Raw genomic sequence first — 15,305 nt, forward strand, 5'->3', positions numbered from 1 at the left:
GAGAGGGGGTCCCCAGGAAGAGCGTGTATGAAAAGAAAGTCAAAGAAATAGAAGCCCATAAAGAGGACTGGTAGTAATAGACAGACATAAGAAAAAATACAAGAGAGAAGGGTATCACAGAAACCAAGCAGGAGTTTCAAACAGGAGGAGTGGTTAGCAGTGCGAAATAGTAAAGAGAAGACAAAAAATTGACCATAAGGTGTACCCTGAATTCAGCAACTGGAAAGTCATTGAAGACCTTGTGAATTTCTGTTGTATGGAATGGATATATGCCAGTGGTCAATGGGTTCAAGAGTGAATGGAAGATTAGGCAGTGGAAATAGGGAAGATAAACTACTCTTTCAAGAAATTTAGCTGCCAAGGGAAAGAAATGCAATCACAGCTAGAGAAGGACACAATGTTGAGGGAACACCGTTTTGTGGGGGTAGGTAGGTATGGGTGAGGGTTTATATTTAATAGGGAAGATATTTGAGAATGTTTTTATGTTGAGGGAAAAGAGCAAATATGGAGGGAGACACAGAAAATTTAGTCAATAAAAAAGATAAATCATGGGGTAAAGTCCAGAAGGAAATAGGAAGAGATGAGATCCAGTGTTTATATGGAAGAATTAGCCATTGACAGGAGAAAAGACACAACTTCTGAGACAGAAGATAACATGGATGTATATATCCTTGGAAGATGATGTTGAAAGCTAAAGGAGTTCTTTCCTAATAACTTCTATATTCTCTTTGGGAGAAAGAAATGATGTTACCTACTGAGAGAGGAGGAGGGCAGGGAATATCTGGGATAGAAGTCTTGTGGAGACTGGAGAAGGTCTGAAGTAACTGTTACAGGAAATGGGAAAGAATCGCTCATTGAAGGACATTCATGTTGAAGGATCACCAACATCATCAAAATCCCAGCTTATGTTAGAGAATATGAAATTCTAATGGTTCCAACCTGCACAGGTGTATAATCTTATTTGTCAGTGTTGAGCAGCACAAGTGCAGAGAAGGTAAGTGGTAGAAGCAGAATTCAAACCGCGAAGACAGAAAGACAGGTACATTCTTCCAGTTTAGGGTTTTTCAAGGCAGGTACGGCAGACAGACAAGGGAGTAAGGGAGTTTGGGAGTATTGGCAAGGAAGGGTTCAAGTGATAAAAAATGGGCTCGAGACTGTATATGGAAAAAGTAACAATAGAAATGGGCTGGTAGATGGGGAGAAAATGCAGGGGTCCAAGGACTGGAGGGTTCTGTAAGGTAAAGGTACAAAAAAAAAAAAAAATAACATGAGTGAAAGAGCTAGAAGGATATAATAGATTGTTATCCAAGGATGGAATATTAGTGTTCAGTGAATGTGAGGGAGTGACCAAAACACAAGTAGATGATAGTGAAGAGAACAGAGGCTGAAACTGCAAGATAGCTTGAGCCTCAAAGAAAAGAGATTTATATGTGATGGTGAAGAAGCAATGGCTTAGAAATGGCATTGGAAAATCGGGATAATACTGACCTCATCTCGAGGTCCCATGAGGTGGGGAGAAATGAATAGTCTCTACTGAAGAGGACCACATTATTCATGAGAGAAGAGCCAAGGCAAAAAAAAAAAAAATCTGTTCTATAGAGGCCGAATATGCTAGTGAAGTTTGTCTACCAAAGAGGGTGTCAAAAAGGTTAGGAGGAAGAAGAACCAAGATTGAACCAAGAGGTAAACCCACAAATTCAAAAATGTTTTATAAAGCAGTTTGTTTACTGGCTCAATTATATATATGTAACTACTGAATTTTCTTGATCACTATTACTTACTGCATGAAGTCTTTCCACAAGTTTTTGATCACCAAGACAATTTTTAGTGTCAAACCAAGAATCAAAGTCCTGTAGGGGAGGAAGAGTAGAAATCTGCAATAAGCGAATAGGGTTTTTTAAAAATAAACTCAATATTCTATACATTTTAATACAAAATATAGACATAATTCACTTTAAATGCACTTTGAAAATATATTAACTGTGATGGCCAATATTATTTACTTATGAAAATAAATAAAATAGTGAAGGAATTAACAAAATTTGAGCCCCATTATACAGGAATTCCATCAGCAATTTTTTCTTAAAAGGCATTTATTAATAATGGGAGCAGGGCAAGATGGCAGAGTGGGGAGGCACAGAATTTAGTCTCCCCTCTAGAGCAGCTGGTAATTACCCATGAACTGTATGAAAAAGTGTTTTCAGGGTCTCCAGTGACCAGTCACACATCGTACACAAGTTTGGAACCTGAGGAAAAGCTGAGATCACAGCAAATTTTGTAAGTTACCCAAACCAGGGGACTGGTGCCCCTCCCCACCCAGACCCCATGGACTGTCCTGCAGCTGGCTCCTTGAAAGGGAAAAAAAAACAACAATCAGCTGAGGGCAAGAAGGGGGACTGAACGCAGCCTCAACTGCAGAATTAATTAACAAATAAACTAACTTATTTTTGGAGATGAGGTTGCTAAGCTCCGAGAAGGAGGGGGGGGCACATAAAAGCAGGCACCCATTCTGTGGCTCCAAAAAAGCCTTTTTTATTCCCTACATTTGTCCCTTCTCCTTTCTCACTGACTCCTTACCTTTTTGCACTTCAACAGCCCCAGAAAGGGGTGGAATTGAAGCTGTTGGAAAGTAATTACCAGACAATAGCCCAAAGTACAGTTTTAAATGCTCTATTTGGACACTGACAAAACTTCCAGGCTGGGGAAAGGCTTTTAAAAGGGACTTCTTTTCCTTTTCTTTTTTCTTTTTTTTTTTTTTTTTTTTTTTTTTTAATTTAAAAGTAACATGTGGTTACTTTCTATCAGACAGCCCAAGTTGAAGGTCTAGGCTAGTCTTGGCAAGAGACAGAGTACCCAGAACTTCTTTGAATTCTAGATTCACTTCTGTAGAAGGTCTACACCCCAGTCTCTAATTGGCAACTCAGGCTGACCAAGGAATTAAGCTGGAGTGCCCAAAGAGGAGAGGGAAGAACAGAATAGTGCCCCTGGGAGACAACAGGAGTTCCTAGATTGGGAGAGGAGAGGGAGGTCCAGCTCAACTGGCAGCCCTCCTTCTGGGAACTCAGGGGCTGGAATTCAGATTCCAGCTTCAGTCAGCCACGCCCCAGACAAGATCAGAGTCACCAGGAGAACTAAAGTCTCCATACTTCCTTACACTGGGGGTAGGGGGGTCCATACCTCCTTACACTGGGGGGGAGGGGGGTCCATACCTCTTACACTGGGGAGGGGGTGGGCTGCAGGCTGGGAAGTGCCAACTGCCAGACAGGAGAGGAAAAGCACTGATTCTAGAGGCCTCATAGGAGGGTCTCATTCTCAGGGAAACTCCATAGCCTCCTCATGAGACCCGAGCCTCTCTAGACTGGGAAAACCTGACTGGGGTCAACCATATCTGAGGAGACCCTCTCATAAAAAGGCTACATAGACGCAGGGCAAGAAACAGAAAAACAAGAGGTAAAAAATTCTGATCAGCTAAATAGAACCTAAGTTAGAGGTCTAGAATAAGTTGAACTGAATAACAGAGGCCAGAGAACAAAGCCAACCAAGAAGAAAACCCTTAAGTAATAGATAGAAAACAAGCTCCAGAATAAACTAATCAAGAAAATCAGATGCCTAGACAGCTTAAGATAATGAGCCATACTAGGAAACACAAAAATATGGATCAGCCAAAGGAATAAACTAATAGTTCAAACGAGATACAGGAGTTGAAGCAACTAATGCTACATCAATTCAATGAACTGAGGAAAGATATGGCAAAAGAGATGAAGGACATAAAGAAGACACTGGATGACCATAAAGAAGAATTCATAAACTAAAAAAAAACAAATGGCAGAACTTATGGGAATGAATGCCACAATGGAGGAGATGAAAAACACAATGGAGGGACACAATAGTAGATTTGAACAGGCAGAAGAAAGGATCAGTGAACTGGAAGACAAGACATTTGAATTCATACACACAAAAGAACAGATGGCGAAAACAATGGAAAAATATGAGTAGGGTCTGAGGGAGCTGAGTGACAAATGAAATGCACAAATATACATGTTATGGGTATCCCGGAAGGAGAAGAGAGGGGAAAAGGAGGAGAAAGAATAACAGAAGAAATATTCACTGAAAATTTCCCAGCTGTTATGAAAGACAGAAAATTACAGATTCAAGAAGTACAGCATACCCCAAACAGAATAGATCCTAATAGACCTACTTCAAAACACTTATTGATCAGATTGTCCAATGTCAAAGACAAAAAGAGAACTCTGAAATCAAGAGAAAAGCAATCCATCACATACAACGGAAGCTTCATAAGACTACATACAGAGTTCTCTGCAGAAACCATGGAAGCGAGAAGACAGTGGCATGATATATTTAACATACAGAAAGAGAAAAAATGCCAACCAAGAATTCTATATCTGGCAAAACTGTCCTTCAAAAATGAGGGAGACATTAAAATATTTTCAGACAAAAAGACACCAAGAGAGTTCGTGAATAAGAGACCAGCGCAACAAGAAATACTAAAGGGAGTGTTACAGGCTGATAGGAAAAGACAGGAGAGAGAGAGATGCAGAAGAGTATAGAAATGAAGATTATCATGAAAGGTAAAAGGAGAGAGAAAAAAATAAGATATGACATATAAAATCCAAAAGACAAAATGGTAGAAGAAAGTACTGCCCTTAGAGTAATAACAACACTAAATGTTAATGGATTAAACTCCCCAATATAAAGACAGAGACTGGCAGAATGGATTAAAAAGACACAGACTGGAGGCGGGGCAAGATGGCGGAGTGGTGAGGAGCAGAATTTCGTCTCTCCCCTAGAGCAGCTGGCAATTACCCAAGAACTATATGAAACAGTGTTTTCGGGGTCTCCAGTAACCAGTCACACATTGGACACAAGTTTGGAATTGGAGGAAAAGCTGAGATCACAGCGAACATTGTAAGTTTCCCGGACCAGGGGTCTGGCGCCCCTCCCCACCCAGACCTCACAGACTGTCTTGCTGCCGGCTCCCTGAAAGGGGGGAAAAAAAGAACGAAAAAACAGCAATCTGCTGAGGGCAAGAAGGGAGGCTCAAACCAGCCTCAACTGCAGAATTAATTAACAAATTAATTAACTAACTTTGGGAGCTGGGGTGCTAAAGAAGGGCTGGGCTCCAAGAAGTGGGGGCACGTAAAAGCGGGCACCCATTCCCAGAAGCCAAAAAAGCCATTTTGTTTTCCCTTACATTTTGTCCCTTCTGGCTTCTCGCTGATCCCTTATCTTTTTGCATTTCAATAGCCCCTGGCAGGGGTGGAACTGAAGCGGTTGGAGAGTAATTATCAGACAATAGCCCAAAGCATATCTTTAAATGCTCTATTCTGACACTGACAAAACTTCCAGGCTGGGGAAAAACGTTTAAAAGAGACTCTTTTTTTTTTTTTTTTTTTTCCTTTTTTCTTTTTCTTGATTTCTTTTCTACTTTTTTTTTTTTTTTTTAAATCTAAAAGTAATATATGTGGTTATTTTCTATCGGAAAGCCCAGGTTGAGGGACTAGGCTGGGCTTGAGGGGAGACAGAGTACCTACAGTGTCTTTGAGTTCCGTATTCACTACTGAAGGCCTCCACCCCCGTCTTTAATTGGCAACTCAGGCTGACCAAGGAATCTACCTGGAGAGGCCCCAAAGAGGAGAGAGGAGAAGGGAATAGTGCCCCTGAGAGACACCTGGAATTCTGAGGATTGGGAGAGTGCAGGGAGGCCCAGCTCAACTGGCAGTCCTCCTTCTGGGAATTCAGACCCCAGGGGCTGGAATTCAAATTCCAGCTTCAGTCAGCCACGCCCCTGACAGGATCAGAGTCACCAGGAGAACTAAAGGCTCCATATCTCCTTACACTGGAGGGGGAGCTGCGGGCTGGCTAGCGCCACCTGCTGGACAGGAGAGGAAAAGCACCAATTCTAAAGGCCTCATAGGAGGGTCTCATTCTCAGGAAAACTCCATACCCTCCCAATGAGACCAGCGCCTCACTAAACTGGGAAAATATGACTAGGGTCGACCATATCTGAGGAGACCCACTCACAAAAAGGTTACATAGAGGCAGAGCAAGAAACAGAAAAAACAAGAGGGGAAAAATTCTGATCAACTAAATAGAACCTAAGTTAGAGGTCTAGAATAAGTTGAACTGAATAACAGAGGCCAGAAAACAAAGCCAACCAACAAGAAAACCACTAAGTAAAAGACAGAAAACAAGCTCCAAAATAAACTAATCAAAAGAATCAGATGCCTAGACAACTTAAGATAACAAGCCATACCAGGAAACACGAAAACATGGACCAGCCAAAGGAACAAACTAATAGCTCAGCTGAGACACAGGAGTGGAGGCAACTAATGCTAAATAAATTTGATGAAATGAAGGAAGATATAGCAAAAGAGCTGAAGGATATAAAGAACACACTGGCTGACCATAAAGAAGAATTCATAAACTTAAAAAAACAAATGGCAGAACTCATGGGAATGAAGGCCACAATGGAGGAGATGAAAAACACAATGGAGGGACACAACAGTAGATTTGAACAGGCAGAAGAAAGGATCAGTGAACTGGAAGACAGGTCATGAGAATTCATACACACAAAAGAACAGATGGTGAAAAAAATGGAAAAATATGAGCAGGGTCTTAGGGAGCTGAGTGACAACATGAAACGCACAAATATACGTGTTGTGGGTATCCCAGAAGGAGAAGAGGGGAAAAGGGGCAGAAAGAGTAATAGAAGTAGTCACTGAAAATTTCCCAACTCTTATAAAAGACAGAAAATTAGAGATTCAAGAAGTACAACGTACCCCAAATAGAATAGATCCCAATAGACCTACTCCAAGACACTTACTGGTCAGATTGCCCAATGTCAAAGACAAAGAGGATTCTGAAAGCAGCAAGAGAAAAGCAATCCATCACGTACAAGGGAAAGTCAATAAGACTATGTACAGATTTCTCTGCAGAAACCATGGAGGCAAGAAGACAGTGGCATGATATATTTAAGATACTGAAAGAGAAAAACTGCCAACCAAGAATTCTATATCCAGCAAAACTTTCCTTCAAAAATGAGGGAGAGATTAAAACATTTTCAGACAAACAGACACTGAGAGAGTCTGTGAATAAGAGACCGGCACTACAAGATATACTAAAGGGAGTGCTACAGGCTGATAGGAAAAGACAGGAGAGAGAGAGTTGGAGAAGAGGGCAGAAATGAAGATTATCAGGAAAGATAAAAGGAGAGGAAAAAATAAGATATGACATAAAAATTCCAAAAAACAAAATGGTAGTAGAAAGTACTGCCCTTACAGTAATAACACTAAATGTAAATGGATTAAACTCCCCAATAAAAAGACACAGACTGACAGAATGGATTAAAAAACAGGACCCATCTATATGCTGTCTACAAGAAACTCACTTTAGGCACAAGGACAAACATAAACTGAAAGTGAAAGGTTGGAAAAAGATATTTCATGTAAACAACAACCAGAAAAAAGTGGGAGTAGCTATATTAATATCAGACAAGTTAGACTTCAAAAGCAAAACAAATAAAAGAGACAAAGAAGGACACTATATATTAATAAAAGGGTCAATTCATCAAGAAAACATAACAGTCATAAATACTTATGCACCAAACCAGAATGCCCCAAAATTCATGAGGCAAACACTGCGATCACTGAAAGGAGAAATAGATACCTCTACAATAATAGTTGGAGACTTCAATACACCACTCTCATCAATGGATAGAACATCTAGACAGAGGATCACTAAAGAAACAGAGATGTTGAATTGTATGATAAATGAACTAGACTTGACGGACATTTATAGAACACTACATCCAACAACAGCAGGATACACTTTTTTCTCAAGTGCTCATGGAACATTCTCTAGGATAGACCACATGTTGGGTCACAAAGCAAGTCTCAACAAATTTAAAAATATTGATATTATACAAAACACTTTCTCAGACCACAATGGAATGAAGTTGGAAATAAATAAAAGGCAGAAGGTCATAAAATTCACAAACATATGGAGGCTAAACAACACCCTCTTAAGAAACCAGTGGGTAAAGGAAGAAATTACAAGAGAAATTAGTAAATACCTCGAGGCAAATGACAATGAAAACACAACTTATCAAAACTTATGGGATGCAGCAAAGGTGGTGCTGAGAGGGAAATTTATTGCCCTAAATGCCTATATTAAAAGAGAAGAGAGAGCAAAAATTGAAGAGTTAACTACTCACCTGGAGGAATTAGAGAAAGAACAGCAAACTAACCCCAAAGCAAGCAGAAGGGAAGAAATAACAAAGATTAGAGCAGAAATAAATGCAACTGAGAACAGGAAAACAATAGAGAGAATCAACAAAACCAGAAGTTGGTTCTTTGAGAAAATCAATAAAATCGATGGACCACTGGCTAGGCTAACAAAAAAAAAGAGAGAGCAGATGCAAATAAATGCAATCAGAAATGGGAAAGGAAATATAACTACCAACCCTGCAGAAATTAAGGAGATAATGAGAAGATACTATGAGCAACTATATGCTAATAAACTAGACAACTTAGATGAAATGGACAAATTCCTATAAAAGCATAAACAACCAACATTAACTCAAGAAGAAATAGATGACCTCAATAAACCAATCACAAGTAAAGAGATTGAGTCAGTCATCAAAAAGCTCCCAAAAAGGAAAAGCCCAGGACCAGATGGTTTCACATGTGAATTCTACCAAGCATTCAAGAATGAATTAGTACCAATCCTGCTCAATCTCTTCAAAAAAATTGAAGAAGAGGGAAAGCTACCTAACTCTTTCTATGAAGCCATCATCACCCTAATACCAAAACCAGGCAAAGATACTACAAAAAAAGAAAATTATAGACCAATTTCTTTAATGAATATAGATGCAAAAATCCTCAACAAAATACTCGCAAATCGAATCCAGCAGCACATTAAAAGAATTATACACCACGACCAGGTGGGATTTATTCCAGGTATGCAAGGCTGGATCAACACAAGAAAATCAATTAATGTAATACACCACATCAATAAATCAAAGCAGAAGAACCACATGATCATCTCGATTGATGCAGAAAAAGCATTTGACAAAATTCAACATCCTTTCCTGATGAAAACACTACAAAGGATAGGAATAGAAGGGAACTTTTTCAATATGATAAAGGCAATATATGAAAAACCCACAGGTAACATCACACTCAATGGCGAGAGACTGAAAGCTTTTCCTCTAAGATCAGGAACAAGACAGGGATGCCCACTATCACCATTGCTATTCAACATTGTGCTGGAAGTTCTAGCTAGAGCAACTAGGCAAGAAAAAGAAATAAAAGGCATCCAAATTGGAGAGGAAGAAGTAAAACTTTCACTATTTGCAGATGACATGATTCTATATGTAGAAGATACAGAAAAATCTACAGCAAAGCTACTAGAACTAGTCAATGAATACAGCAAAGTAGCAGGCTACAAGATCAACACACAAAAATCTGTAGTGTTCCTATACACAAGTAATGTGCAACAAGAGGAGGAAATCAAGAAAAAAATCCCATTTACAATAGCAACCAAAAGAATCAAGTATTTAGGAATAAACTTAACCAAGGACACAAAAGACCTTTACATAGAAAACTATAATAAACTGCTAAAAGAAATTGAACAAGACCTGAAAAAATGGAAGAACATACCATGTTCATGGATTGGAAGACTAAATATAGTTAAGATGGCAATTTTACCTAAACTGATTTACAGATTCAATGCAATACCAATTCAAATCCCAACAACTTACTTTACAGAAATAGAAAAACCAATAACTAAATTTATTTGGAAGGGTAAGATGCCCCGAATAGCCAAAAATGTCTTGAGAAAGAGGAGTGAAGTGGGAGGTCTCACACTACCTGACTTTGAAGCATATTACAAAGCTACAGTGCTCAAAACAGCATGGTACTGGCATAAGGACAGATATACTAATCAATGGAATCAAATTGAGTGTTCAGAAGTAGACCCTCACATCTATGGACAACTGATCTTTGATAAGGCAGTGAAGCCAAAGCAACTGGGAAAGAGCAGTCTGTTCAATAAATGGTGTTTGGAGAACTGGATATCCATTTCCAAAAGAATGAAAGAGGATGTCCATCTCACACCTTATACCAAAATTAACTCAAAGTGGATCAAAGACCTAAACATTAGCACCAAGACCATAAAACTCTTAGAAGAAAATGTAGGGCAATATCTTAAAGATCTTATGAAAGGAGGTGGTTTCTTAGACCTCACACCCAAGGCACGAGCAACCAAAGAACAAATAGACAAATGGGATCTCCTCAAAATTAAACACTTTTGTACATCAAAGGACTTTGTCAGAAAAGTAAAAAGGCAACCTACACAATGGGAGATGATATTTGGAAACCACATATCAGATAAGGGTTTAATATCCCGAATATATAAAGGAATCCTGCATCTCAATAACAGAAAGACAAACAATCCAATTAAAAAATGGGCAAAAGACATGAACAGACATTTTTCTGAAGAGGAAATACAAATGGCTCAAAAGCATATGAAAAAATGCTCAAGTTCACTGGCTATTAAGGAAATGCAAATCAAAACCACAATGAGATATCATCTCACACCTACCAGAATGGCCATTATCCAAAAAACAGAAAATGACAAGTGCTGGAGAGGATGTGGAGAAAGAGGCACACTTATTCATTGTTGGTGGGAATGTAGAATGGTGCAACCACTCTGGAAGACAGTATGGAGGTTCCTCAGGAAGCTAAATATAGATTTGCCATATGACCCAGCTATTCCATTGCTGGGTATATACTCAGAGGAACTGAAACTTAAGACACAAACAGACATTTGTAAACTGATGTTTATTGCAGCATTATTCACAATTGCCAAGAGATGGAAACAGCCCAAATGTCCATCAAAGGACGAGTGGATAAACAAACTGTGGTATATACACATGATGGAATATTATGCAGCTGTAAGACAGAACAAAGACATGGATCATGTAATAATGTGGATGAACCTTGAGGACATTATGTTGAGTGAAGTTAGCCAGAAACAAAAGGACAGATTCTGTATGGTCTCACTAATATGAACAGACATTAATGAACAAACTTTGGGAGTTAAAAGCTGACAACACAGGCGACCAGGAGATAGAAAGAGGGCAGAGATCAGCCATTTGATGCTGAAGGACTACAGAATGTTTAGGATTGATTGCATAGATCCAGAAATAGATAGCATAATACTGTGTGATGGTAGCACATTATTGTAAGTACACTGAACAAAGATGTCTGTGAGTAAAGCTGAAAGAGGTGGGATAGGAGAATGTATGACACAAGAGGTAAAGATAGATGATAAAGACTGGGACTGTATAACGTGGCAAAAACTGGAGTGGCCAATGACTGTTACTAAATATACAAATATAAAAATGTTTCTGCATGTGGGAAAGCAAATGAATGTCAACCATGTAGAAATTTGAAAAAGGGATGGTATTCAGGAAAAAACATAATCAAAGCAAACTGGAGTCTATGGTCAACAGTAACATTGTAATATACCTCCATTAAATGTAACAAAGGCAATACGCCAATGCTAAATGTATATGAGAAGGGGATATAGGGGAGTAATATGGGATTCTTGGTAGTGGTGTTATTTGCTGTCCTTAGTAGTATATTGTATTGTATGACATGTTATTTTTCTTTTTATCATTTTTTCTTATTGCTAAAAAAAAAAAAAAACAATTTTTCTTGTAGTAATCAGTATGTTCAAATGCTGATTGTGGTGATAAATGTACAACTTTATGATGATACCATGAACAACTGATTGTACACTGTGGATAAATGTATGGTATGTGAATATAACTCTATAAAATTGTAGGAAAATATATAAATAGGAGTAAAAGTGTTGGAGAAAACATGGTGAGAGGGATGATGCCTCACTAATATGGACTAACTACAATGTGTAAACTCAGAATTGAATCTTAGAACATAGCCTAACATGGACACAATAATTGTAATAGTCCCTAGATTGTAAGCTCTTACAGCAGTTAACTCTATCCCTGAATTGTAAGGCCTATCTCTAAACTTTAAGATGCTGATCCCCTAGCGTATGTTGTCACAAACATTGGGACTGGCAGTTTGATGTGCTGAGCCCTCAAGCATGGGACTTGTCCTTATGAAGCTCATTACCACAAAGGAAAGTCTAAAGTTGTATGTAATGGTGCCTAAGAGTCTCCCCCTGAGTACCTCTTTGTTGCTCAGATGTGGCCCTCTCTCTCTCTAACTGAGCCATCTCAACAGGTGAACTCGCTGCCCTCCCCTCTACGTGGGACCCAACTCCCAGGGTTGTAAATCTCCCTGGCAATGCAGAGTATGACTCCCGGGGATGAATGTGGACCCGGCATCGTGGGACTGAGAGTATCTTCTTGACCAAAAGGGGGATGCAAAATGAGACGAAATAGTTTCAGTGGCTGAGAGATTCCAAATGGAGTCGAGAGGTCACTCTGGTGGACATTCTTATGCACTATATAGATAACACCTCTTAGGCTTTAATGTATTGGAATAGCTAGAAGTAAATACCCGAAACTACCAAACTCCAACCCAGCAGTCTGGACTCCTGAAGACAATTATATAATAATGTAGATTACAAGGGGTGACAGTGTGATTGTGAAGACCTTGTGGATCACACCCCCTTTATCTAGTGTATGGATGAGTGGAGGAATGGGGATAAAAACTAAAGGACAAATGGGGTGGGATGGGGGGATGATTTGGGTGTTTTTTTTCACTTTTATTTTTTATTCTTGTTCTGGTTCTTTCTGATGTAAGGAAAATGTTCAGAGATAGACTGTGGTGATGAACGCATAACTATGTTATCATACTGTGGACAGTGGATTGTATATCATGGATGATTGTATGGTGTGTGAATGTATTTCAATAAAACTGAATTTAAAAAAAAAAAAAAAAAAGACACAGAGTGGCAGAATGGACCTATCTATATGCTGTCTACAAGAAACTCACATTAGACACAAGGACAAAAATAGACTGAAAGTGAAAGGTTGGAAAAAGATATTTCATGTAAACAACAACCAGAAAAAAGCAAGAGTAGCTATATTAATATCAGACAAATTAGTCTTCAAAAGTAAAACAATTAAAAGAGACAAAGAAGGACATGATATATTAATAAAGGGGTCAATTCATCAAGAAAACATGATAATCATAAATATTTATGCACCAAGCCAGAAGGCCCCAAATTCATGAGGCAAACACTGAGAACACTGAAAGGAAAAGTAGATACCTCTGCAGTAATAGCTGGAGACTTCAATACACTGCTCTCATCAATGGATAGAACATCTAGACAGAGGATCAATAAAGAATTGGAGATGTTGAATTGTACGATAAACGAACTAGACTTGACAGACATTAATGGAACACTACATTCAACAACAGGAGGATACACTTTTTTCTCAAGTGCTCATGGAACATTCTCTACGAGAGACCACATGTTGGGTCACAAAGAAAGTCTCAACAAATATAAAATATTGATATTATACAAAACATTTTCTCAGACCATAATGGAATGAAGTTTGAAATAAATAACAGGCAGAGGTCATAAAATTCACAAATATATGGAAGCTAAACAACACCCTCTTAGAAAACCAGTGGGTAAAGGAAGAAATTACAAGAGAAATTAGTAAATACCTCAAGGCAAATGACAACGAAAACACAACATATCAAAACTTATGTGATGCAGCAAAGGCGGTGCTGAGAGGGAAACTGAGTGCCCTAAATGCCTATATTAAAAGAGGAGAACAAAAATTGAGGAATTAACTGTTCACCTGGAGGAATTAGAGAAAGAACAGCAAACTAACCCCTAAGCAAACAGAAGGGAAGAAGTAACAAAGATTAGAGCAGAAATAAATGAAATTGAGAACAGAAAAACAACAGAGACACTCACCAAAACCAGAAGTTGGTTCTTTGAGAAAATCAATAAAATTGATGGACCGCTAGCTATGCTATCAAAAAAAAAAAAAAGAGAGAGAGAGAGAGAGCAGATGCAAATAAATACAATCAGAAATGGGAAAGGAGACATAACTACTGACACTGCAGAAATAAAGGAGATAATGAGAAGATAGTATAAGCAACTGTATGCTAATAAACTAGACAACTTAGATGAAATGGACAAATTCCTAGAAAAGCATAAACAACCAACATTGACTCGAGAAGAAATAGACGACCTCAACAAACCAATCACAAGTAAAGAGATCGAGTCAGTCATCAAAAAAGAGCAGCACTCTCCGAACAAGCTAGTGTACTTCAGCCCAGCTCCAACTGGGGTTTTAATGTTAACTGCTCAATACAGACTGCGAATCCCCAACAAGCAGACAGAGGCTTTTGTTGATGACTGACTTGGGAGAGTCAGGGGACATACTGTCTCAGGGCGGGGAGCCCAGAGGATCAGGTGCTATCTCTGGCCGATGGGTGAATATGGGAGCTGTCTGTCCCTTTCATTCTCTCTCAACCTGGGCAGCTCAGAGGAGAAAGCCTCAGCCATTTTCAGCTCGCAGCTCTTCGCAGTAGAGAAAGCCTCAGCCATTTTAAAATCTCAGCTCTCTGAGTCAGAGAACAAAGAATCTACTTATATGCAAATGACCCCTCTGGAGGGGGCATAGCTTCCCAAGAGGAAAGGGAGGGGACCAGCCCCCCAAACCCTGGGGGAGGAGAGCCGTGGGCCACACCCCCTGACAGGCTGACAGGCACACCTGCTGGGCAGAAAAACACGGGGTGTGTCAATCCTCTAAGAAAAATCATCAAGGAAACTAGACACTGAATATTTCCTCCTTCTGTGACCTGAGCCTGTTCTCCTCTGGGAAAACCTGATTGGGGTGGCCTAGGAGGTCAGATGCCTGGACAACAAAAAACTACAACCTACACTAGGAAAAACGAAGTTATGGCCCAGTCAAAGGAACAAACTTACACATCAACTGAGATATAGGAATTTAAACAGCTAATGCTAAATCAATTCAAAAAGTTTAGAAAAGATATGGCAAAAGAGATAAAGGCTATACAGAAAACACTGGGCCTACAAGGCAGAAATCAAAAGCTCAAAAAAACAACCAGCAGTATCTATGGAAATGAAAGGCACAACACAAGAGACGAAAAAAAAAATGGGTTGATGACAGAAACTTGAGGGCAATATACTGAGTGAAATAAGCCAGACACATAAGGACAAATAATGCAGGGTCTCACTGATAGGAACTAATTATAATATGTAAACTCATAGACATGAAATATAAGGTACCAAGACATAGAACG

At 39.1% G+C, this 15,305-nt stretch overlaps 1 protein-coding gene across 6 annotated transcripts in view; it reads right to left on the bottom strand.

Moving 5' to 3' along the window:
* The window catches only part of SMARCA1 (SWI/SNF related, matrix associated, actin dependent regulator of chromatin, subfamily a, member 1), a 166,116-nt gene that overhangs the window by 113,062 nt on the left and 37,749 nt on the right, over nucleotides 1–15,305 (bottom strand). For all 6 annotated transcript variants that reach the window (XM_037821585.1, XM_037821586.1, XM_037821583.1 and 3 more), the window contains exon 9: nucleotides 1,782–1,850. In XM_037821585.1, the coding sequence (XP_037677513.1) occupies nucleotides 1,782–1,850 (69 nt within the window). The remainder of the gene's footprint in view (nucleotides 1–1,781; nucleotides 1,851–15,305) is intronic.

This window comes from Choloepus didactylus, chromosome X, assembly GCF_015220235.1.
Source record: "Choloepus didactylus isolate mChoDid1 chromosome X, mChoDid1.pri, whole genome shotgun sequence".
In the NCBI taxonomy this organism is placed as follows: Eukaryota; Metazoa; Chordata; class Mammalia; order Pilosa; family Megalonychidae; genus Choloepus; species Choloepus didactylus.